Source organism: Saxophila tyrrhenica, assembly GCF_035928015.1.
Source record: "Saxophila tyrrhenica strain CCFEE 5935 chromosome Unknown scaffold_20, whole genome shotgun sequence".
Classification (NCBI taxonomy): Eukaryota; Fungi; Ascomycota; class Dothideomycetes; order Mycosphaerellales; family Extremaceae; genus Saxophila; species Saxophila tyrrhenica.
The window spans coordinates 178,623-203,382 of NW_027041752.1; the positions used below are offsets into that span (position 1 = coordinate 178,623).

A 24,760-nucleotide genomic window follows, 5' to 3' on the forward strand; every position below is an offset into this window, starting at 1 on the left:
AGGTTGGCTTCGATACTCACCTTCTCCAACATGTTCCTTGCATTAGGGTAGTAGATTCCGTCCGTCCCTGACCCCGCATTTGACTGATGTCAGAAAGCTTTGCGAAGGGTGTAACGGGCGTTCGGCGCTGCGGTCGAGGTCGAGGTTGTCAAGAGAGCGGCAAGCATGAAGAAGAGCATACCTGTGTTCGTCAAAGCATGTTATGGCCTCACACGTTGTCAGAGCCAGGGTCGTGCATCAAGCGAAACGTCCCCTTAGAGCATCAATGGGCAGCATCATACAACGTACAACGTACTCCATCTCTGAGTAACCTGCCCTTCTCATCAACGCTAAAGTGATCCTAAAGCTTGCCCACTCAACCCACAACGCCGAACCCCAAACCCCAGCATACCCCAGCATGCCCCTACACCATCCCCTCTAACATTTCTTCGCACACTCAAGCAACCGCCCCCAAAACCGCCCCCGCCAACCCAACCTCCTCACTCCGCACCACAACCTTCACAGTAACCCCACTCTTCGCACTAAAAGCCATCCGCACACTCCCCGCTACCCGTCCGCCCATAACACTCCGCCCGCACAACCTCAAATTATGCGTGCTCGTACTCAACGCCACTTCGGATCCCTCGAGCGGCTGCATCCCAAGCACTTTAACGAGCTGCTCGACAGCTTCTTGGATACTCTTCGCGGCGGAGAGTTGCAGCGTCTCCTCCGCTTCTTCCTGCCCGTCGAGCGCGGACCAGACGGTATCGAAGCTGCCGGAGAATGCCGGTAAAATGTAGTCGGCGCCAGTGAGCTCGAGGTCTTCGACTTGGTATTCGTCGTCGTAGCCGCCTTCCTCCGCTTCGCCAGTGGAAGGGTCGATTTCGCGGAGGGTGAATTTGAGGACGTTCGTGAAAGACGCAGCGGTGAACTGCTCGCTTTCCGGGCGGGAGAAGGAGACGTAGACCGTGCCGGGCTCGTCTTGCTTGATCAGAGGAACGGGGATGAAGAACTCTTCCTCCAGGCCAGAGCTCTCGTCGCCTTCCTCCGACTCGGGAGAAGAGGCGGTGCAGACGACAGAAACGTCGCCGAGGACGTAGTCGGCGAGAGTGTTCTTGATGTCGAACTGCAACACCACGTGTTCTTTGAACAGGTGCTTGACGGCCGAAACGACATACTCCGTCTCGCTCTCCGTCAACTCCACCACACTCGAACTCTTGAGCACGGTGCCAAATTCCGCCAGCTCGGGGATAGCAGACAACTGCTGCGCGTACTTCTGGCTCGCAGCGGCTTGCTCGCGCGCGGCGTCGGCGACTGCAGTGCCGGGTTCGGATTTCTTCGGTCCAACAGAGGGGGCTTTGAGGGTGGGCGTGGCGGTGGTGAGTTTCTTGGTGCGGTCTTCGGCGAGGGATTGTTCGCGGGTGACGACGGGGACGGAGGCGAAGTCGAAGGGGGTGGCGAAGGCGGAGGCAGAGCCGCCGTTGACGTAGTGGGCGAGTTGGTCTTCGAGGATGGGGAGGGAGAACATGGAGTCTGCAAGCCTAATATTAGCAGAGGATCAGCAGGTCTGGAAGGGTGTGGAAAGCTCACCATGCCGCACAAACTTTACAGCCATCTCATCATCCTCCTTCATCAACCGCAAATTCAACGCCGCCCGATCCCGCACCTCATCATCCGTATCATCCAGACACCTCCGCAGCAACACCCCGACACTCCTCTTGACCTCCGGATCCTTCTGCCCAACGCCAAACTTCGCCAGCGCAGTCACCGCAGCCGCGCGCACAATGGCGTTCTCCAGCACAACTCTGTTGTAGATGTACCGGATATACTTCGTTGGCTGCGCAGTCCTCGGCCCCTCCAGCCCGAGCAAATGCAATATCCGCACCGCGAGTTTGGTAAACTCGCAGTCCTCGATGAATTCGCAGAGGTGGGCAAGGGCGTCTTCCTTTGACTCCGGAACGAATTTGATCAAATCGAACATGGACTCCACGACGGCGCGCTTGAACTCGTAGCCGCCTTCGTCGCGGAGGATGCCGGAGAGGAAGGCAAGCATGCCTGCTTGCTTCGAGGGGAATTTGAGGCAGAGAGTTCGGATCGCTTCGACGACGGTGACCTTGAACTCGTCGGTGATGTCGGACATGAAAGTGCTGATCTGCTTCATGAGCCGGTCGACGGAGGCTTCGTTGCCAGTCTTTAGAAGAGTAGTGATGGCGAAAGTGGCAATGGAACGGTTGGTATTTGAGATGAGAGCCTCGATATCCGGGTTGCATTGTCGGACTGCGTCAGGCTTGAAGCTGGCGAAAGTGTGCAGGATTCTTATGGCCGCAAACTTCGTCACAGCGCGAGGAGAAGTGAGGAAGAGTTGAAGGACATGGATGGCGTTGCCGACTTCTGCGTCTGTGAGGTCGGGCATGTTGCAGACGGCTTTGGCGGCTTCGAAATTGACCATTTCGCTCTTGTCGCGCAGCCAGTCGTCGAGGAGCTTCATCATAGGTTTGCGGAGGTTGGGGTCTTCTTCAGCCAGTTTTGCTGCTAGTCGTACCAGCATGACTCTGGCAGCTGGGCTCTTGACGGCACCGGCGGACGAATATTGCTGCACCATCTTGACCAAAGCCATCCGGTCGTGTGATCGCATCTGGTAGAGAAGGCCAATGGCGTGGTACTGGGTCATGTAGTTTGTGTTGGCGGCTGCCATATGTTGTCCTGAACCGCCAAAGCCCATGAAACCTCCGCTCGACTTTGACGACGATGCCGCTTCTTGTGTCTCTGATTGCCATCTCCGGACGATGTCGCGTGCTATGGGTAGAAGGTGGTAAGACGAAACCAGCGCAGCAGAGGAGACAGAAGGTGTCTTGTCCACAATCGCCGTCTTGAGATTCCGCTCAATGGCTTGCACCGTCGATGCCTGCCCACAAATGTCAGCACTCGCCATCCCAACGTAGCCCTCCCCCTTTCACGATCAGTCATACATCAATAATCCGACACAACGCCCGAATAGCATTCGCGCGATACACCACATCACTCCCCACAGCCGCCGTATCCTTCATAATCGAGCTCGTCACCATAATCACATCTTCGGCCGTATTCGCCAGCTCCTTGATGACCAGGTACACCATCTGGCGGAGGGAGGCATCTTTATTCTGGAACAGTTTTGAAATCCCGAAGAAGAGGGATGTGGCTTCGTTGGTGGGGAACTTCTCGCCGGTGAAGAGAAGGAGGGCGATTTTGGTGAGGAGGATGCGGCAGCGGCGGGGGGAGACGGGGGAGGTGTTGAAGACGCGGGCTGTTTTATAACACTTTAGTAGGGGTATAGAGGGGGGTGTTTAGGGAGGGGGGTATAGGCTGACCTTCCTGGAAGACACTGGTGCGGTCGACTTTGACGATGCCCACGTCGTCTTCGTCCTTTTTGTAACTCATCGCGCCGGTTGAGAGGGGGTGGTGGATGTGGGCGCTACATACAAAGGAACGTGTCGAGGGAGGTTGTTGCTGCTGTCCAATGCCCTGACGTTCCGGTCGAACGTCGGAGGACACTTTTCGAGAAGTCCGATTTGAAGGTCTTGGCGGACACGACAGCATGTGATTGAGCTGGATCTTTTATTCCGTTGCCTGAAGTCCCAAGTCTACAGTATATCAGACAGGAAGAAACCATCAAACCAGCTGTAAAGACTCAGTATACACTCCCATACGAGCAGCCAAAATGGACATGCCCGTCAACGTCCCCGTCGACGACCCCAACGCCGACACCGAATGGTAGGTCTCACATCCCCTTCATCCCTTCCCTTCCCTCTTCTCCCCCCGTCTCTTTCCTCCACCCTGTCCACGAAATGGCTGAGAAGAGCGTTCCAGGAACGACATCCTCCGCAAACACGGCGTCATACCAGAGAAGCCTCCATCGCCGACCCCCATGATCGAGGAAGCCCTGACCGAAGCGCGCCGCCTCGCGCACGAAAACCGCCTCGAAGGCAAAGACTTAGAAGAGTTGGATGAGCTAGAAGACGAAGAGGACGAAGACTTTCTGGACTCGTACCGGCAGAAGCGGATGCAGGAGCTCTCCACGATCCAGAACGCGAGCGTGTACAACCAAGTATATCCTTTGGCGAAACCGGACTGGACGAAAGAAGTCACCGACGCCTCACATAAAGCCTTCATATTCGTTTTGTTAACAGCCTCCAACACGCCTTCCCGCCTTTTAGAAGGCGTGTGGAGGGATCTGGCGAGGAAGTGGGGGGATGTGAAGTTCTGCCAGATGCGAGGGGATTTGTGTATCGAAGGGTATCCGGAGCGGAATTGTCCGACGGTTCTGGTGTATAAGGATGGGGATGTGCGGAAGACGGTTGTCGGGTTGGGGGAGTTGGGAGAGGAGAAAGTTGGTGTCTCCAATATCGAAGGGGTGATGATTGAGCTTGGGGTCGTGAAGAGGGAGGACGCGAGGCTTAAGAGGAAGGGGGAGGGAGATAGTGGAGAGGTGGGGGATGGAGAGAGGAGGGGGTTAAGGCAGGGCGGGGTGGGACGGGGGTTGGGGGATGACGAGGATAGTGATTGGGACTGAGGACCGAGCGGTTCGAGTGCGCTTAAGCGCCGACGTGGGCGGAGGCATGACGATGCAGCGCGACGGGCTCTGCTACTTGCAAGGCGCAAGGCTCGCGCGAGCTCTCCGGTTTGATTGAGTAGAAGACTTGCCGTCGAAGGCAAAGGACAAGGAGGCCCCGTGTGGTGGATGTTCAAATTCAGCCAGTGAAGACACAAGGTCCGAGTGGTTGTGTGAAGGCATCGCGGACGATACAGCGTCTATATACGCTCGATGTCCAGCGGAGTGTCCTTGAAGAAGAGACCCCCAAGCCGGCTCACTCAGTCACCGCCAGTCAAAAGGTTCAGAGGACATTGCGAGCTTTCGTGCATGTGCTGCGCACGACAAGCAGATCTCTGCTTAATTGGATGAGGGTGTACAGATGATCTCAGTTACCCGCAGATGGAAGATTGAATAGCTCTGTGCAATTCTCCAAATGCGTTTCTCAAGTCTCTTGCAGACCCTGCCCATCTCTATCCCAACTCTTCCATGCTAAGAAGTAATTACAACATCTAAGCCCAACCCATCGCTCGAAGTACAGCACAAAACCGAACCCTTCTCCCTCCCTGCTTCCCCTCTTACCCCTCATATCCCCCTCACCCAGCAACAAGAACCCAAATCAAAAAAAAGACCATCAGCACCCCAAACATCTTCGCAACCAACCACCGATTCCCCTGCACCCTCCCCCAATACTTCATCAACTCCCTCTGCGCCCCCTCGACATTATCCACCACATCATCTGTATTCGCGTCGATGCGCTGGATCTGCTCCGCTTGCTCGGAAACCATTTGCGCGAGTTGCCCAAAGATGCCACCGAGTTCGTTGATGGTGCGTTCGATGGCTTCGATGGCTTCGCCGCGTTGGGTTATGTAGGAGTTTGAGGATTCTTGCTCTTGGATTTGGAGTTGGGATTGTTGGTGGGGGGAGTTGCCGTAGAGGGCCGAGGAGTTGGTGGGGCCGTCGAGGGAGAGGACCGCGTCGCCTGGTTGTTGTCGCGCTGCTGCTGCTCCGGGGGCGGGGCTGCGGCCTCGGGATGCAGGGGTCTGGTAGAGCGGGCTATCTGTCCTCCCGGCATCGAGACCTTGTGCTGAAGCGGAGGTTTGCGAGACGGAGGAGACGAAATTGTCCTGCCTACTCCTGCTGGCCTGAATATTCTTCGTGCGGACCTCGAGCACTTCTTTAAAATTGACGCCTACATCTGCCAACTTCCCCTGCAAAAGCACTACGACGTTCTTATTATGCTCTTCTTCCTGCCCGCCTTTGCCTCCTCCCGCGCTGGCACCGCCGGTCATGCCTTGTTGCCGGGACATCTGCTGCAACCTCCCGATCTGCTGGTTCAGTCCTGCAAGGTCTTGCTTGATCACATACGTCAGTTCAGCAATCTCCACCGGCCGGTCGTCGAACAGCGTTTTCCGCTTCGCCAGCTCTCCTAGTCTCTGCAACTTCCCCATCGTAGCGCTAATGCCTCGCCCGATATTTGCAGCATTGCGCGCGAACTCGGAGCGCTGTTGGCGAGTCGGAGGGGTGGGAGCGCCGTTGTTGAGGAGCGGTTGCTGGCCGGGCGGCTTTCGTTGGCGGGCGAGGGATTTCTGGGCGGCATGGAGGATGGAGCGGAATTCGGGGGTGCGGTCTTGGATGGTGTGGGGGGTGGACATGGCGAGCATGGGCCGGGAGGGTTGGGGAGGCTGCGAGGGAGAGGTGTTGGCCGGGGTGGCCGCGTTGGATGGGTGGTCGCTGTGGGTTGTGGTTGCGCCTGGGGGTCTCCTTTCTTCTACGGCCCGGGTTCGGTGTATGTGGTGGTCGCAGGGGTGGTGATGGTATAGCGTCGGCGTAGAATGGCGGTTGTTCCGGGTGTGGGTGGTTGTATACAGGTGGTGTTGTAGGTGAAGTCAATCTATTATTACTGTCGCCTCGAAAGCGCCGGATGGCGGCACGTGTCGAAGCAGCCGATCTGGCCGAAGTGCCAAGAGCGGGAACAAAGAGGTGATGGCGTTGCGCAAGTCGTCGCGGCTCAGCGACACAACCTCGATGGCGGCCGGCCTTGAAACGCTGCCAACTTATCCCACCTTAATCCTTCTTCCTGCGGTATAGCGAGCTGTTAATTATTCCTTGAAATTGATGCTGGATCGGAGTCGGAACAAGGTTTCCCCAATATCTTGATCTACGCTACATCCACCAGGCCCAAGCTCATTGACGACGAACAATTGACTTCTACTTCCTCCTACCGCCGTGTCTTGCACCTCCATTCGCCAGAGGACACCACCTCCTATTCCTCCGCCCATACCTCTTCGGACCACCCTTCTCTCACCTACCTACGACCGCCAGCAGCGCCATCATCTGCCCCCATACCAACGACGTGTACCATGATCGTTAACTGCAGATAATCCCACAACACAACCATGGCACGTCCACCACCAGGACCGAGCCAACCAAACGTCTCCTTCAAAACAGTCCCAGGCCGTAACCGAACGCAGAAATGGAACACAGCACGAACCTACGACTACTCGGGCGGCGACTGGGGCGGCTACGATCCTTACGACGACTATGACTACGAGGAACCTCCTCCTCCTATGCCTAGCCAGAGCCAGCAACCTCTACCTACACCGATCGCTCAGTACCAGCAACCCTACGGTGGGCAAAGCTTTACGCGACCGAACAGACAGCAGAGCTTCGACGAAGGGGACGAGCGGCGAGCTTTTAGCGGGCCGGGTGCGTTTCCAGGAGCTAGAGGACCATCTGGAAGTCCTGCGAGAAGCGCTGTGAGCAGTACGAGTGGCAATGGTCGCCCAAGCCAAGACTACCCTCGTCCTTCGACGGCAAATAGGCCACGCGACTTCACAAATCCTGAGCAAGTCCCTCTGCCTCTCAGTATGCGCGCATCGCCCGCGCCTGGTACAGTGACAGGAGGCTACATACCTCCACCTCGAAAGAGCAGCATAAGCGCCGGTTCGCCTGCGCCAGACGCAGTGCCGATGCCAGCAAAGAAAGAGGAGAAAGAACTGCCAACCGTACCCTTCGTCCGACCAAGCGACATCTACAAGCGCGTAGAAGTGGAGCGGGAGAAAGAGCGCAAGAGCTCGATGGAATCTGCCGGCCGTCCTACGATGGATCAGCTGGGCATCACAGACCCGTCGCGCTCTGGTTCGCAACCGCGGCCGCTGAGCAACGTCTACGAGACGCCGATGGAAGAGCCTGCTTCTGAGCGTATGCTGGGAAACAACATGGGAGGTCCACTGCAGACGCCTGCCGAATTCGACGAAGCGGCCGGCAGAGGAACGAGCCCAAGTCTACCGCCCGTGGAGAGTTTTGGCGGCTTTGGCGGTGATATGTTCTCCGGCAGCTCTTCGTCGAGGCCTGCGACGGCGACTCCCACGCGTGCGCCACCGGGACAGGACCCAGCGGCGGATATTCTTGCTGAGCGGTCGCATGATGTGCCGGTGGCGGATGTTGGGCAGCAGGGCACGGTTGATACCCATGATCCGGCGGCTTCGATTATGGCGGAGCGGTCGCATGATGTGCCGGTGTCTGATGTTGGGCAGCGTGGTACACTTGATATGAACGATCCCGCTGCGTCTATCATGGCGGAGCGGACGCATGATGTGCCAGTCTCGGACGTTGGCCAGCGAGGCACGGTCGATACTCATGATCCCGCGGCTTCTATCATGGCGGAGCGGACGCATGATGTGCCGGCTTCCAGTGTTGGTCAGCGAGGCACCGTCGATACTCATGATCCCGCGGCTTCTATCATGGCTGAGCGTACGCACGACGTGCCGGTGTCGAATGTTGGCCAGCGAGGCACGCTAGACAACCATGACCCGGCGGCTTCTATCATGGCGGAGCGGACGCATGATGTGCCGGTGTCGAATGTTGGCCAGCGAGGCACTCTAGACAACCATGACCCGGCGGCTTCTATCCTGGCGGAGCGTACGCATGACGCCCCAGCATCTGACGTTGGCAAGCCGGGTACAGTATCCTACAACGACCCTGCAGCTTCCATTCTAGCTGAGCGGACACATGGCACACCCGTCTCCCAAGTTGGTCGACAGCCAGACAGCCTCTCTCACCAGCCCAGCTCAGGCTACAGGAGCATGGTCAACCAGGCCTTCGATGCCTCGGACGCTAGGAAGCGCTCAAGCCCCGCCGCAGCGATGTCCGCGTCACAGAGTACTCTCGACACCGATGTCTCTAGAAGCAACACCACCACCTCTACTTCCACTTCCAACATCAGCCCTATCATGTCTCGGGCCCCAGCTTTCGAATCTTTTGCTCCCACCATTGCCGAAGAGCCGCAAGGTCGAAGATCTCTCGGTGATGGTGTCATTACGCCAGGCTATCGACGCAGCTTGGATCCTCCTTCCCAAGACAACTCACCTGCTCGTACGCCAGCTTTGGAGGACGCAAGCAGGAACCGTACCGTCAGTGGTGGTTTCACTGCAGAGACCGTCAACGAGGCCCTAGGCACCACTACCGGCCGACCTCGTGCAGGCACAGATTACAGCGTCCGCGAGGCTGATTTGGCGCGCGAAGTCAATGCTTCTCCTGAGGCAGCTGGCTTCGAGCCTGGCACTGCTGCTCGCGAGCGCGAGTCACAAGATCAGTTCTTGCAGAACAACACCTTTGCTGCCGCTTCTTCGCCTGTCGCAACATCTGAGCCCGTCTCTGCCACCCGCTCCCCGTCACCCGGCAAGAGTCGCGTGCGCCAGCTCGCAGACCAGTACGACGACGCGAGTCGGAGGAACAGCCAGACGAGTCTCGGCGCTGCGAGTCGGAAGAGCAGCTGGAGTAACTTTCGCGGCTCGGACGAGAATCTACCCAGCAGAGTTGCAGGTAGCAGCAGTGGTATTCCGCAGCGTCATGCTACTGATGCTAGTAACGTTGTGAGCGAAAGCGACTATGGTGGTGTTGAAGAGGGCGGCATTAGGGACAGTCCTTCTGATGCGCAGCCTCCAAGCGGTTTTGGTGCGGAGAGGCCTGGTATGGGCAGGGATATGAGTTTCCGCCCACAGATGCCTGGGGAGTGGGTCAGTACGTCGAACGTGCTCTCGAGGGCTGAGACACCGGCGTTGGGCCTTACTCAAACGCAGCAGCCAGAGGCAGCGACGAAAGCAGATGATACCACTGATCGCACCCCGCGCGCTTCACGAGAAATGCCCGTTGCGACAGAGCCAGTCGATCTCACGCCTACAACACGAAAGGTGAAGCTTGAGCGGGCTCACCAGAATGACCCCAGACCCGCAGGGCCGATGCGCATGGGTTCGGAGCAGATCGACTTCTCGCCCACAGCCAGCAAGACACCGTCTGGAAACTACCCACAAGAGAACGACGGTCTCATCAGTCAAGCCAAATCAGCTGGCACAGCTTTGGGCGCCTCTCTCTTGTCGCAGATGGGTCAAGGCCATCAAACGCGCGATTTTGGCTCTGCGCAGCCCGCGCAGGAAGTCGAGGTGCCTACCGAGCGCAACGCGACTGGTGAGCTGTGGTCTCAGCGCAACCCGGAACGACCGAATTATTACCGCGGCGAGACTGATGCCAGCGTGGCCTCTACTGTCACGGCTGCTAGTCATGATAGCAGCAGTATGGCGCCTACACCTGCTGGCAAGGAAGGGGATGCTTATTTCGCTGTCGCGCCTCTTCGAACGCGAGAGACCAGCCCCGAGGCGCCCGCTCCGTCCGGACTATCTTCCTACTACAACCGCCCTGCAGATGAGAGCTTACATCGCGACGACAGCACATTACGCCGCGAAATCGTCCGCTCGCTCGACGGCGACAAGGACGACGTTGCGCGCACACAAGATGCGCTGGACGCTCCAACTAACATGTCTCGCGTCGCGCAAGGAGGCGATGCTCTACCAGCCGCAGAGATTAATGACGATAGTCCTTCCAAGCCGAAACCGCTTATTCTTGATCAGCGCTTTAGCTGGGAGAAGCGGCCAGAAAGCAGGGGGGCGCTTGAGACGCCTGAGAGAGCTGGTGGTGCTGCTTCGACGCCCCGCGACCGCTTCGGCAGCCCCAGCCCAGCTGCTATCCCCCGCGTGCAGGAACCGGATAGCAGTCCCGAGATCAAACCCGAGATGCCTTATGAGCGACCTCGCAGCAGGAATCTGCATATTATGAATGCGGAGAACTCGGATTCGGAAGATGAGTGGGAAAGGGATGATGAGAGGACGGAGGAGCGGGTGAGGGACTCGATGGCTGCGGAGAGGGGGATGGAGGTGGGGTTGCCGGTTGGGGTGGCGGGGTTGGGTGCTGCTGCTGCTATCGCGGGGAGTGGAGACAGGGGGTTGGCCAGCCCGCCTTCGGATGCTGGCAGGGAGAGTCCGAGACTGCCGAGTTATTACTTCGAGCAACCCGGACATTCCGGACTTGAGGCCCTCTCGCCGCAGCCGACACAAGATACCGCCACGACCCCTGCCCTCGAGAGCCCAGCAAAGGACACCGGACCCGCCGACTTCGAAGCCTCCGCCCGCGACGCCACGGCCGCTTATAGGAGTCCGACTACGTTTGACTCCAGCCCTCCACCACTACCATCCAAATCCCCACGACCAGGGCCCCCTTATCAACCCACCTCCCCCACCACCCCCACCACAGCCGCCAGATCGTCCGCCCCCATCCCCCCCTTCCGCAACATCCTCGCCCTCAAAACCCCCTCGGCGCGCATCGAGACTTACAACTCCACCCGCCAGACCTTTGCGGAAATGCACACGGGGCTGTCCGACTGGCTGGCGACTATGATCGAGCAGAACCCGGAGTATGCGAATTTGGCCACGGCGCCGCAGGCGACGCTGCAGCCGTCGGGGACGTTTAAGGGCGGGCATCGGGCTACTCCCTCGTTGGCGAAATTCGGGCCTAAATCTTTCGGTCTCGGCGGAAGTGGTGGAGGAGGGGAGGCACCGCAGCGGTCGCAGTCTGTATCAGCGGGCGCTTCTCTAGGCGGAGCTGGCGCTGGTGCTAGTGCTAGTGGCGGTGCGGGTGCAGAGGGCGGGGGCGTGGATATGGAGAAATTACAACAACGCGGGAAGGCTGTGATGAAGGGTGCGGGGGTCTTGGGCGGGAAGGGTGTGAGTGGAGCGAAGGGCTTGCTTGCGAAGGGGAGGAGCAGGTTTGGGACGCAGAGGGAGAGTCGGAGCGCTTCTGGTGGGACTGCGGGGAGTGGGGCGGGGGCAGGGGCGGGGGGTGGGAAGGTATGAGCTCTTTCTGTTGCTTTATTTCTTCTTTTGCTTGATGTTGTTGTGAAGACGGAGGAGTAAAAGCTGAAGCGTGGCTTCCAGGTCTGATCATCAGCGATGATGAGGATGGGGGTGTGCGATACCCTTTCGTGACGGCGAGAGTTGTACTATTAGCTCTATCACTTCATATCTTACCTACTTTTGCGGACATTTGCTCATTGTAAGTTTCTTCTCCTTAGGCCCCTTCCACGTCGAACACAATTCCTGCCCAGTCGAGTCCGCGCCCGCCTTCGCGGCACCCTGCTTCGTTTGCGGACCCTGCTCCTTCGAGTCCTGCTCCTCCTGACACGATTGGGTTTGCTTTTCCGGGAGAGAGCGCGGACGCTGCTACGGCCTCTCATACCTCTGGCCCTCCTACAACAACCTTTGCTTTCCCCGAAGACACCGCTGGCGCCACTATGGCGTCTCATGCCTCGCCTCTCCAACCTCCGAACATGAGTTTTGCTCCACCTTCGCCTTCATATTCCTCCCCATCTACAAACACCCTTCCACCACCCCCTCAACTCTCTCAAGATCCAGAGCAAGACCAGCCTAAGAGACGTTCCCCAATCCCTGCCCCTCGCTTCGGAACACCGGACCTCGTCCCCGCCTCCTCGGAGAGGGAGGGCTGGAGGAATGAGGTAGGGGACGAAGAGAGTGCGCCGGCGAGGGTGACGAGTGTGCTTCCGGGATTGGTTGGGTTGTTGGGGGAGTTGACGCAAGTGCCTACGAATGACTCGGCAACGGCTGGGGAGGAGAAGAGCAGTGACGTGGAGGCTGAAGGGGCGCCAGGGGCGCTCAGAGGGGATGCTTTGCGCACTGCACCTGTGGCGGAGGATGTGGCTCGGACTGGGAGTGTAGATGCGTCGAGGGAGGTGGAGCAGACGGCTTCGCTTGCTCCGCCAGCTACTGGAGGCGAGGATATGTCGAGATTGCAAGCGGAAACAACGTCGACACTTCCACCGCCCACCGAAGCTATTGCGCCCTGGCTTGCTTCTCCAGCGCCTGAAGGAGCGGCAGAACCGCTATCGCAACCACAAACGTCATCAACGCTCTCCCCGCCCATCGAAACCACCGCGCCGTCACGCTCGCAGACCCCTTCCTCGTGGTCGTCCGCCAGTCGTCCACTCAGCAGGACGTTCTCGCGGCTGAGGGAGCGGAGTCGGAGTTTGAGCAGGAGTTTGAGCAGGAGGGGGAGTAAGCGGAATAGTCGGGCTCTTTCGGAACTCAGGACTGTCGAAGACGCACCTGCAGCCGTTCATACGAGCAGCATGGGTGGTGGTGAGAGTGTTGGGGGTGGTGTGGATGCTGAGATTGCTCCGTGGGCTGAGCCGAGCACTCATGGTGAAGGAGGACGAGGGGGATGGGAAGACGCTGAGGCGGAGAGGAGCGGGACGCCGGCGAGGTTGGGCGTGTTGCCTAGTCCGACTGCGGGATCGTTTTGGAATACCGGGGAGGTGGATGGGAGGTTGGGCAGTGCGGGACGGGATGGAGATGTGGAGGAGGAGAGGCCGGTGACTGCTTTGCCTGTTGACAAGGATGAGGACGAGGATAAGCCGCGCACCGCTTGGCCGATCGATCCCACTGGAGGTGCGGTTGAAGACGAACCACGTACTGCCTCTCCAGTATCTGAGACTGAGGATTCAACTTCGAGAAGAGGCAGTGGAGTGCAGGATCTCACCAGGACTGCAGGTGGACGTTCGATGATGCCAGATCTGACGGCGTTGGCGAACCAGCTGCAACCTGAGCCTGATGATGGCGAAGAAGAGTTATATCAGACAACGCCTACTGCTGTACGCAAGGCTGCGTTCCCCGATGCTGGTGACCGAGAAGAGGATGACAATGTGCGGGAGGATTGGCGCTCTGCTGATTCGCGGGAGAGGGCTGTGAATGATGCCGATGTCTCTCCGAGTGAGTATAGCGAAGATGCTGATAGCCAAAGCGCAGGGAGTTATAGGATCAACACCAAAGCGGCCGCCACTGCTGAACCTGAAGACGAGATCAAGGAGGTGCCCGTATCGCCCGTTACAAAGCAAGATTTCGTTAGTGCCATCGCTGCTGCGTCGACAGCTACAAAAGAGAAGGACCTGCCACCCCTTCCGATGGAACAGACAAACGATCCTTCAGTCGCCAGAAGCCTCGTGTCGTCAAAGGACGAATTCGAAGATGCAAGGGACGGGGCTGAGCTGGCTCCAGCGGAAAAGCCTCCCTCACGACGTTCATCCGTGTCAAGTTTGTACGACGCTGAGGATGAGATGGTAACGCCTGCTGCGCCCGCGTATTATGATGAGCAGGTTGGCGTTAACTACGACAAGGGAATGCCGCGGGGGTCCTTGGTCGCGCCGAACACGAGCGGCCAGCAAGATGCTTCTACGAATCGGAGTACACTTTCGGTCGCGCAAGGACAGTCACGTCCACATTCGTACCTGGAACTTGGAGTCGACGCGAGTGGAGCGCCGTTGCAGGAGACGCTGACTACGTCCTCCAGGAATGCTAGCACTGCTCCCATTGACACCAGCTCCATAACATACCAGCCGCAGTTTCCCGAACAGAGTCCAACATCGCCAGCCTCACGACTTAAGCGACAGTCTGGAGTACCCAAGGGTCGAAGGCCAACATTGACGACTCCAGTGGCGGAAGTGTCGCGATGGCATATTGCAGACGACCACGGGCTCGAAGGTCTGCACGATGCATCCAACATCGTCGCTGATGATGACCATCTGCATCACGAGGCGGAGGCCCCAGAGAAGCCCAGCAAGCGACGTTCTGGCATTTGGGATACGCTGAAACGCACATCTAGCCGCTCGAGAGATCGAGTCAATTCACGGCAGAGTCTGAGCACAGAGAAGACTTCCAGAGCGACCAGCAAGAGCCGACAAGACACAGAGAAGACTTCCAGAGCGACCAGCAAGAGCCGACAAGACACAGAGAAGACCTCAAGAGCGACCAGCAAGAGCCGACAAGACACACCTCGATCAGGGACATTAAAGAAGCAGCAGCGTGCCTCGACTACACCCGCCGAGCTCGAACCGAAGAAAAAGAAGCGCTTCTCAGGTCTTGGTTCTCTGTTCGGCCGCTCCAACACAGAAAGCAAGAAGCCTGAGAAGAGCGCCAAGCTGACGAAAACACCACCTGCCAGAGCCAGCATATCGGAAATGCAGACTGAACCATATGGCAGACGAGAGGCACGGAAGTATCAGCTGCAGGACGCACCGCCTCCGATTCCAAGTGCTTATTCTCGATCTTCGACGGAGCTTCGCTCGCCAGGGCCGCTTTCTGAGCCACCTGAACCGGTGCCTAGAGTGGACTATGAGTACTGGCAGAACGCGCCTTCGGGGAGGTCGTATGGTTCGCCGCCGCCGCAATCTGGGCAGCACCATGGTCAAGGACGGAGGCATGTCTCAGCGCCCACGAACATCATGGGAGACTATCGTCCTGTGCAAGAATACTATGGAAGCCCACCAGGACCATCCGACCAGTCTCCGCCAGACATGCCACCCTATCAGCAAACGTATCCTCAGCGGCCTTCAATGTCAGAGTACGCAGTCTCTACTTCTCACCGAAGGAGGCATTCGTCCTACTACGACAACTACCAGCTCTCACCACAAGCTTCTGGCCAGTCCAATCACGAGTACTCAGACTGGCAGCCTTTCGGCCCATCGCCACCTATATCTCCTGTTCAGACGAGAAGTGGTACGAATGCTTTCCCGCCTGGTCAGAACTTCGATGTCGGTCCCATCAGCGAGGACAACCCAATGTCATACGGTGCGCTGGTGCCCGAACAACAGCAGAAACTATGGGCCATCCACCTTCCCCGCAACGACAGACAATGGACCCACGAATTTGAGCGAGATCCTTACCCATCCACAGGCAGCGGCAGTCAACAGACCAGGCCCCTTCCTGAATCGTATGTCCCTCGCGGCGCGCCTCCTCTGCAGCAGGGTCGCTCCTACCAGCAATCTCCGAATCCGTATCCAATGCCCACGCCACCAGTTCCGCAGAACCTGCCGCAAGATATGTCGCGAACGATGTCGCCAAACTTCAGTCGACGGACATCGTCCGGGTTTCCTGCTCGGCGGGATGGAGCTGCGGCTGGCGAAGAGGCGGGACAGATGAAGGGGGTGAGTTACCCGGGCCAGGAATGGACTCCTGGGCGATCGGTTTGAACTTGAGAAGACATGTTCTCGACAGAGCTTAAGGTGAGATAGGTGCATGTAATGTGTAGTGTTTGGAGATGTACATAGTAGTAATGGACGACCTTGAGAATCGACGGGCCACGCATACCATTTCCACCTCCCTCGAACTCGAGAGAACGAGAGCATTCACCGGATTGCGATCCCGCCGTGCCTCAAGCCGCTCTCTCTCAAAATCTACAAGAGTTGCAAGTAGACATCGAGAAGGGAAGTGGTTGCGCCCACACGGCACACATGCCTGTGCCGTTCAAGACGGCTGGTGGTGTTCGTCCAAATGCGATCAATCAAACGGCAGCCTACGGAGGTGCAGTCCGTATGGCCGTCTAAGACGGGCGATGATGTCTACGATGCCGGTACAACGAAGTTGTGCAGATACATACATGTAGGTGCCTGGGTAGCACGACGGCGCCGACGCCCGATGATGTGTATAAAAGATCGGTCGTTGCACCGATGCATATTCCATCGTTGAGCACCATGACATTGAGCGATCTACATCTAGAACTACATCGTAGAGCATCTCTCCTCGCGTTCGCATCTTCTGGCGAACCCATCTCTGATCCTGCCCTACATCAACTACGTTTCCTTATCTCCTCCTCCCAACCACTCCCCCGTCGATCTCCCTACCCCAACCAGCACAGCAAAATCACAAGCCCCTGCAAACCCAGCCCTAACTCCCTGCACGAGAGCTGGCCCGCAACGGTGACTTAGCGGATTATGTAAATCCTGCCAGCGCAGGTTTGCAGTGCTGACTTGTCGCTAAGTTGGCGCTATCGATATGCGCTTGGGAGATCGTGCATGCATTGGAGCGGGAGGGAGCTGTGGTGGAGAGGAGGAGGGGCAGAGTAGACCGAGGCTCGAAGTGTCTCGGGAAGCAGGTGGTGGTGAGACGGGAGATGGATCGGAGAGGGAAGGGGAGATAGATGGGTGGATAGAAGGGAGTGTACGAGGTGAAGGGTGAAGAAAGCACAAGGTAGGGACCAAATCGTCCGTCGAGCTGGGGGGCTTGATATGCCGCTGCACTGGCAACCAGAGAGCGAAGGGCTTTTGACGGATTGGTGAAGGTTGACCGTTGGAGCAATCAGTCGATGAAGTGAACGGTGATGCTGAGCTGGTATAATCAATGGAGAGAGGCGATGGAAGAATTGATGTAGCTCTCTTTTGTGGTCGATTAGTCGTTCTGAGTTTGCAACTGTCTGCAGACATAAGCTAGGTAAATTCATAAACATCGTATCTGTGTCCTCCCCAAACCGACGGAACAGAAGTGAGTCCTCCCATCAAACTCGACTCCTGTTGAGGTAGTCGTCCAAAGGCCAAATATGCCGGGTATAATCCTCCCAAGTCGTACCGTGTACGTTCCGTCAAAAGCAATCAGACGCCGTGGATTCCGATTGTCTCGCAATCATGTACCGCCATCGAACGTCAAGATCATATCAATTCATCCCCACCACTCCTCCCCACCTCCTCAATCACCTTCCTCACCTCCTCCTCGTCGAACATCGGACCCATTCCGTCACACTTCGCCATCTTCTTCAGCCGCTCACACACCTCGCCTATATCCACCGCGCCGGAAAGATACAGCGGATGTGACTGGATCAAGTCCCAAGTCGCGCTCGCAGAGAGCAGTGCGTTGCGGTTACTGGGCGAGCTGCCATTCGGGGAGGGTTCGGTGGAGATCAGCCCGTTCGCTAGCCGATGTGAGTCGAACGAGTCGTCGCTATTGTTGTTGTGGCTGTCTTTGCGGGGGCCAGTGCCTCTCCTCGACGACCGCGAGACAGGTGGGAGTAATGATGGTTCGTCGACGAATTTGGGCGGCTGGTTGGAGGTAGGGGAGGAGGAGGCGGTGGCCCGGAGGATCTCGTTCTCGGTTTGTGCGCGTTGGAGCATGAGTTTGAGGCGTTCGTTGTCGGATTGGAGGGAGGAGGTTGTGGTGGTGAGGAGGTTGAGTTTGGCTTCGAGGTCGCGGACGTGGCGTTCTTTGCGCTCGCGGAAGGCTCGTTGTCTGACTAGATGTTAGTGGACGAGATTTAGGATGTTAGAATGCGTGGGAGAAGCTTACGCTGCCCGGTTCTGTGCCTTTCGTCTTGACTGCGCGGGTGTGAGGTTGTCCTTCTCCTCGCTGCTACTCCGTCTGCCCTGCGGCATATCGTCCATGTCGAGTGCTATACCGCTGTCGTTTGCGAGGAGAGAGAGCTGTTGTGGAGAAGGCGAGCCAGATGTAGTGGGCATGGGTGTGAGACCGGTGCTACCACCGAGGGGGTTATCGAACTGTGTGTAGTCGAATGAGCCCGACATGAAGGCGTTTGAATCGAGGTCTGGTTCCATGGTCTGAGACAGACTGTCAGTACATCTGCTCAAGTTTACTTCTGTTTCATGTTGAGCGTACCGGTCCCGCGATGTCGTTGCTAACACCAGGGTGCATGAGACCTGCTTCGGCGCCATAATTCATGTATTGATAGTTTTGATGGCCATTCGAAGCAAAGTAGTTGTAATCCATGGACTCCATCGTTAGTGTATGGTATGATAATAGTCGTCCGAGTTGCTGGTCGTTCGCTGTATTTCAGCTCCCAGGCATCAACAGAGAAAGTCGCAGGTCGAGATGGTTTTGAATATTCTCTCTTTGCGCGATGATCTACAGGAGGGCTCCGTGCACACCAGAGTCTGAAGAAGCGAGATGTCGACCAGAGACTTTTAGGTGAAGAGCGGCAGTTGGTGGGAGGGGGATACGAGAAAGATATGAGCCCAACTGGATTCGGCAGGGTTGTTGGAAAACGTGCGCGTTAATAAGATGAAGGACCCGGCCCTGGTGTCCGACAGGCGGTAACACGCTAGTGGTGATGTACCGCCGTGAGGGCACAACTCGAAAGGGATCGACTGGTCCAAGTTATCGTCATGAGATTGCAACCTGGGATGCTGCGGGTAGGAGCCAAACAAAGATCAACGTTACATACATACAACGTCTGCCCTCAAACGCGGCAAAGAGCTAGAAAGTGTTAGCGACCGAACGCGGGGACGAAGGAACAACAGGGTCCGCAGCTGAAGAGTCGCCGGCAGGGCGGCCTGGCGGGCAGCACAACGGGCGACAGTCCAGATACCAACGGGCGTTGGAGCTGACAGGGCGCCAACCGATCCCTGCAGCAAAGCAACCTAGCCCTATTCGCAGCCCAGAATGTTGTTCCCAGCAGGCCGCAGAGGCCGTCGGCGGTGTAGTCATCCTAGATCTCGTGGCTGGGCGACGCTTGACTGCTGACTTTGCGAACGACGGGCAGGGTTGGGCGTCCTCGAGCTCGCATGTCAAGGATTTGATAGGCTGGAGCTGCTGCATGCAGGCTGTTTCCAGATTTCCCTCACCGCGAACGCCCCCTCGCGCCACCGAGATGGAGGATGCCAACCGACCGGAGGGGTACCAAATGTACCTCCGACACTGACTCGGAGCTCCCAGCCACTCGGAAGAGTATTATAGCGAGCTAAGATGCCGTTGATGGGTATGTGGAAGCATGCCATGAGCTCGTTCGTCGAGGGTGCAGCAGCCGGTGCAAGCAGCGACCACTATCGTCCGAACCCGACAGTAAACAGATCGACACCGGCAATACACAAGTCCAGAACAGTCGGTATACGCCGCTCCGCCATGCAAATACCAGTGTTGTACATCCATCACAGGTGCGGTGAAGTGGAGGGCGGAGCCAAATAAAGTTGTGAAGCGTGACCCACCTGCCTGGCGGGATGCGAAGTAATCAAGTGGCATATCAACAGGACACATAAGGCTCCAAGCATTCCAAGCTACACGACAGCCAGATGCAAACGACACTGTGGCCGGGACATCTGCCCGCTCGACTCGAGAGAACCTCGCTTGACAGGCGGGACGAAGAGAGTCGAGACTACTGTGGATAACGCGGGTAGAAGGAGTATCTACGTTGGAGGCTTATCGGGATAAGGCTGCGTTATTCATCCAGCGAATTGATGACTGTCAGTCCACCTCGGCACGTGGAGGAGTATGCTGCACGACAGGGGGTACATGGTGCTGCTGCAGTAGGTTGGCGAGAAAGCCTGCGCCTCCAGCTCTGGTTGTCCGATGTTCTCCCGGTAAGTAAAGCTGAGAGAGTGGATAAGCTAGATCAGGCAGGTGTGTCTACGCGGCCCACGAGCTCGCCTGTGGTTGTTGACGAGTCTCATCAGAGTGATGCTGAGAAGACATGTGAGCCACTCAAGGCAGAGGAACCCAACACCAAACCAGTCAAAATCGTCGGGTTGCCCCTGCGGTCTGCTCATTTGAGTGCTGACAGGATCCTGCTACCACCGTCGGTTGAAAGCTAAAATCTCGAGACAGGACCAGAGAGGAAGGTACATGTTTCGTTGTCAATCTCCATGCTCTTGTGACCTCCAGGAAGTCGTAGCAAACGGAGTACTTGAAGCCTAACGAGACTATGTCCATTGAGAAGACAACCACGGAATCGTTTTCAGGCGTCCAATGTGCTGGATATCCAGGCTTGCGGGCTCATTGGTGGGTTTAAGTGCCTCCTCTGTCGACGGGAATGCGTACCGCGATACGAGTTTGATAGACCGGGTCGTCCTATCACCCTATTTCTGCCTGCGCGTGGCCAAAATCGTTCGACACATAGTGGAGAACCAGACGCCACCAGTGCTCCGCAATGGACCCTGAGATTCGACACAGATAGGACGCCTGAGAACGGCGTGGGTAGCAGTGAAACGTTGTGGTGTGTTTAGGCAATTGATCCTGAGATCTGCCCGCCATAGCCATTGGATCCTCTACCACGTGCGCATAGAAGATCATCCGAGGGTGTCGTGGGGGGCCGTACATTTTCTGGACCGTCAGCGTCTCTGCTGTCGTGGGTGTCAGCATTGAGTCAGCCGAGCTGCCGACGGCTTGTGGAGGCTACACACGCTGAGCGTATGATTACGCCTTCACGCTGTCCAGCATGAGTGGAAAAGCTTACCGGGTGAGGTCGGTATCAGGAAGCAAGTCCGTTCACATCGGCGGCCTGCGGGTTGCGTGGACGTCGGTAGCGAAGGTGAATGAAGTCCGTTTCAAGCCTAAAGCCATCAATCAAGCGTTGGTATTGCGAGCTTCCACAAGCGGCGACAGACATGCCAACCCAACCCAGACCGCCTCTTCCGTCCGGATCGTTCGACTGCCTTGACCAGGGACAAGGTTGATCCAGTAGTCGAAGACCTCGGAAGCATCGTGCACGCCAGCAGCTTGTAGCTCCGGGTCGTTGGCAAGAGCGACTTCGAGACCAGCAACGCCGCCAAACACCACGAGCAGGTGTTGCCATGTTGGTTCCAGGCTCCGGTCGGAAGCGCGGTCTGCCAGGGATGACACCGGATGTCCACGCTCGCTTGTGCCTATGCTCGCATCGTATCCACCATCGTGTGGGCACTCGGTAAAGACGTTGCTGAGGGAAGATGCTTGCCGCACGCTGTAGCCCCAGTAATAGCCAGCCTGTTCACGCGGCGCATCCGGAGCAACAACGTTACACTCAACCATGTCCTTTGCTGATGACCGGGCGTGTTGCGGAAGCTGGACAGTCAACCGAACGTTCTCCTCCAGCTCAACAGGTACGAACACTTGTTGTCGAAGTCCACATTCGACCAGCATACCAGGAGCACCATCTTTGCGTTGGGCAGACCTAGTCGTGATGCCTTCACGGTACTCGCAGTCGTCCTCACTCCGCATGTGGTGCGGCATGTCCAGACTTGGCAACGCGCCAGCAGTCCGCAGGTCTGGGTGCATTGGGAAGAGCGCTTTGCGAAGGTGAGGCGGCGTCTCCAGGTAGCTCAGGACATGATACAGGAAGAAGCTCGGGTCGGCGAAAGCGGTGTATCCGCCGCGTTCTGGGGCGCGAGTGTCTGCATGGCCATCGTCGAAGACCACGATCTCGTCGACGCAGAAGACGGCGCATGCTCGGGCGATGTGGCCGGCTAGGGCTGTCTTTTGGTCATGGGTGACGGCGCTGGGCTGTGTTAGCTTTGACGAGATTGCTGGAAAGGAGGAGTAGGAAGAAATTATATGAAAACTCTGAATGAAGGAATCACCTACTTTGCAATGACGCTCCCGGGTAGCGCAACAGACACAGTATGCCCGCGACCTTTCGTAGGTCTATATACCGCCGACGGCCTAGACGTGTCCTGCCCGTCTCTGCTGATGTAATGCTGTCCATCAGCGGTGCTTTTGCGTTTCTGTGGCCTTGAGTCAGTGGTTTGGCATCAGATAACAACAAGTAGAACCGCAGAGACTGGCTCACATACCTTGCTGTTGGGACGCTGGCCGGACATGACGAAGATATTGCAAACCTGATTAGAATTCGTAGATGGCGTTTTTCTTGCTGCAGAGGATCGAAGGATCGACGATGTGTTGCCCCATTCGACGCAAGCGGCGGGATGGGCCGTATGTGAACGTGAAAGTCAACATGAGAGTGAACCTCACTTGCTCATATCGTATCGTACGCGGTGAGTAGGTTACTCAGAGTGAGCATGATGATGGATGCGTCTGTATCGAAAAGTCATGAGTGACTGCACCGATGCACAAAGCCTGCCGCTCGTTATGAAGATGCTGATCCAACTCTTGCGAGCTGCAAGCATCCAGAGCTACAACGCCAGCCTTGCCCGTGTGGACAAAGGCTGTAGATGAGATACACTGATGGAAGCTTTCAATTCGTACCAAAGCAAGTATGGAAGATCGTGAAATGGTCTACGTCGCGAACCCAATCTATCAGTACACCCCATTGCCAAACCCAGCTCAGGAGATCCGCATCCTGGTCCTAAGCAGTTACGGCAGGACATCTGACAGCATAGAGATACTGAGTGGCTTAGGCCACAAGGACGACCAAGCTCTCGCAGTCGAAGGACTCTCTTACGAAGCTTTGTCTTACACCTGGGAAGGAGATCAAGAATCCGCTGATAAGAGCGTGAAAACGGCTGTCGAGGGCAGAAGGATTCACATGGAGTCATGTTGCTCCGGCCTCGATGGCGCTCTCCTTCCCATCCGGCCGAACCTCGCAAAAGCAATCCCTCGGTTCAGGTTGTCGCCATGCTACACAGACGACAAGCGTTGTCCACTGGACTATGGTCGCTGCTCGCGCAGGCTCTGGGTGGACGCCGTGTGCATAAATCAAGAGGACCTGGACGAGCGCAGCATTCAAGTCTCGTCCATGTCGCGGGTCTTCGCTAATGCCGGACGGATCGTCGTCTGGCTAGGCGAGGACTCAGAAATGGGAGATGGAGAGCTCTCGTTCGCTTTTCTACGCTGGTTCTGGAACAATCGCTTACCGCGGAACCAACTGGACTCCAAATTCACTGCGGCGACAGGTCGTGCCTTAAGAAGCGACACGCTGCAAAAGTTTTACCGTCGCCGGTGGTTCGGCAGGCTCTGGGTGGTGCAGGAAGTGCACTTCGCCAGAGACGCCATTGTGCTTTGTGGGAACAGCGTACTCCCCTGGCAGGCTCTAGAGCACGGAACAGACTTTCTAGTTTCTTCGCCTTCGTCTTGGAAACCGGCGTGCTACACCAATCTGGAAGACCTTACGGCTTCGTTGGTAGCTGGAGCCAAGGCGACGAGCTTCGGTCCGGACATCTTGACTGCTATGGAGCGATTGCACGACTTACGCTGCCAGGATCCTAGAGATCGCATTGGCGCACTCGCTGCCATCTTTGGTGATGGTATTGGTGTGGACTATCACAAGAGTGTCAAAGAAAACTACCGCCAGCTCGCACAAATGCTCGTAGAGCGCGGTGAAACAATCCGACTTTTAAGGACTGCGGTCCGCCGACGACGCTCTGCCAAAACTTCTAACCTCGAAGACATCGACTTGCCGTCTTGGGTACCAGACTGGAGGTATCTTGGTGGAGAGTACAGTGCGCATCGGCTGCCGACGTTCGTGAGAGACTTGACCTTCCACTACCCGGGAGTTGAATCTAGTGAAGCAGATGGCGATGTCCTCCGTACATTTGGCACATATGCTGGCTTCCACATGAAGGGCTCCGAAGTGCAGCATTGCTTTGCGTTCACGGCTACGGACACGGGGGTGCCTAAACGCGCACCAAGGCGGACAAATGATCACGCTCGACATCAGTCCAATCCCCACCCTGCCACGAACTATCCTGACCTTGCGGACATGAAGGACAAGGTCACGCTGTCGTTCAGGCTTGTCGCTCATACTGTTGCTGGACCATCGCGTCGTTTTAGCCTCGTTGGTGAGTGGATAGAAGGATATGGATCTACGAATGTTGGACGGAGAGGCGTTAGGCAATTAAGGACGCTGATCGAAATCGTTTGAGCTTCAGCTGTTGAGCTTTCAAGCATGGAGTTCGAGCGATGACAGAGGCGCCTTTTTCAGGAAGACTCTCAACCTCTTGACATCACCGAGCTCAGGAAGGTATACCTGATGCTTCTGAATTTTAGTTCTTGGTAAATGCACATCTGTGAACACCTCACATTACGTGTATGCGTCTTATCATCAGCTTGGCAGCAAAGATATCACCATCATCGGCGAGACCACCATCTGACCTATCACCATATGGAAGGCATAGTTGCATGGCAGACAGAAGTGAGGTTGAAGGTTGAAGTGACTTCTGGGATGAGATGCGATCGCAACCATCTCCGAGCACGGACGATCTCGACTCCACGTCCTGGCTGCACGATCAGATCTTAGCCCCGATCCGCTCAGGAACAACCTTCAATTCTCTGGGGAATGACTTCATCACATCGCGGTGTCGCGCCGAACGTGTCACACTTGGTTTCGTTTGCGGTAGGTTTGCTTTCTCTCTCCCTTCTACTTTCATCTCATGTTTCGTACATTCAC

General features: G+C 56.9%; 7 protein-coding genes across 7 annotated transcripts; 3 read left to right on the forward strand and 4 right to left on the reverse strand.

Annotated features, from left to right (window-relative positions):
• Positions 1-436: 436 nt before the first annotated feature.
• On the reverse strand, positions 437-3,396 carry SEC21 (coatomer subunit gamma; the record flags this gene model as incomplete). Its single annotated transcript, XM_064807200.1, has 4 exons — positions 437-1,512; positions 1,570-2,884; positions 2,949-3,262; positions 3,327-3,396. 4 exons carry the CDS (start codon positions 3,394-3,396, stop codon positions 437-439), a joined length of 2,775 nt encoding a protein of 924 aa, XP_064654573.1.
• Positions 3,397-3,676: 280 nt separating this feature from the next.
• On the forward strand, positions 3,677-4,528 carry PLP2 (Proteolipid protein 2; the record flags this gene model as incomplete). Its single annotated transcript, XM_064807201.1, has 2 exons — positions 3,677-3,729; positions 3,826-4,528. 2 exons carry the CDS (start codon positions 3,677-3,679, stop codon positions 4,526-4,528), a joined length of 756 nt encoding a protein of 251 aa, XP_064654574.1.
• Positions 4,529-5,142: 614 nt separating this feature from the next.
• On the reverse strand, positions 5,143-6,201 carry sed5 (Integral membrane protein SED5; the record flags this gene model as incomplete). The annotated part of the gene is made up of 1 exon (XM_064807202.1): positions 5,143-6,201. The coding sequence occupies one exon, from the start codon at positions 6,199-6,201 to the stop codon at positions 5,143-5,145; it is 1,059 nt and encodes a 352-aa protein (XP_064654575.1).
• A 744-nt stretch (positions 6,202-6,945) lies between these two features.
• LTR77_009977 (uncharacterized protein) lies at positions 6,946-15,917 on the forward strand (the record flags this gene model as incomplete). The annotated part of the gene is made up of 2 exons (XM_064807203.1): positions 6,946-11,727; positions 11,952-15,917. 2 exons carry the CDS (start codon positions 6,946-6,948, stop codon positions 15,915-15,917), a joined length of 8,748 nt encoding a protein of 2,915 aa, XP_064654576.1.
• Positions 15,918-17,369: 1,452 nt separating this feature from the next.
• On the reverse strand, positions 17,370-18,447 carry LTR77_009978 (uncharacterized protein; the record flags this gene model as incomplete). Its single annotated transcript, XM_064807204.1, has 3 exons — positions 17,370-17,943; positions 18,001-18,269; positions 18,328-18,447. 3 exons carry the CDS (start codon positions 18,445-18,447, stop codon positions 17,370-17,372), a joined length of 963 nt encoding a protein of 320 aa, XP_064654577.1.
• Positions 18,448-21,006: 2,559 nt separating this feature from the next.
• LTR77_009979 (uncharacterized protein) lies at positions 21,007-22,235 on the reverse strand (the record flags this gene model as incomplete). Its single annotated transcript, XM_064807205.1, has 3 exons — positions 21,007-21,913; positions 22,000-22,139; positions 22,209-22,235. The coding sequence occupies 3 exons, from the start codon at positions 22,233-22,235 to the stop codon at positions 21,007-21,009; spliced, it is 1,074 nt and encodes a 357-aa protein (XP_064654578.1).
• Positions 22,236-22,630: 395 nt separating this feature from the next.
• LTR77_009980 (uncharacterized protein) lies at positions 22,631-24,464 on the forward strand (the record flags this gene model as incomplete). Its single annotated transcript, XM_064807206.1, has 2 exons — positions 22,631-24,152; positions 24,361-24,464. The coding sequence occupies 2 exons, from the start codon at positions 22,631-22,633 to the stop codon at positions 24,462-24,464; spliced, it is 1,626 nt and encodes a 541-aa protein (XP_064654579.1).
• Between the last annotated feature and the right edge of the window lie 296 nt (positions 24,465-24,760).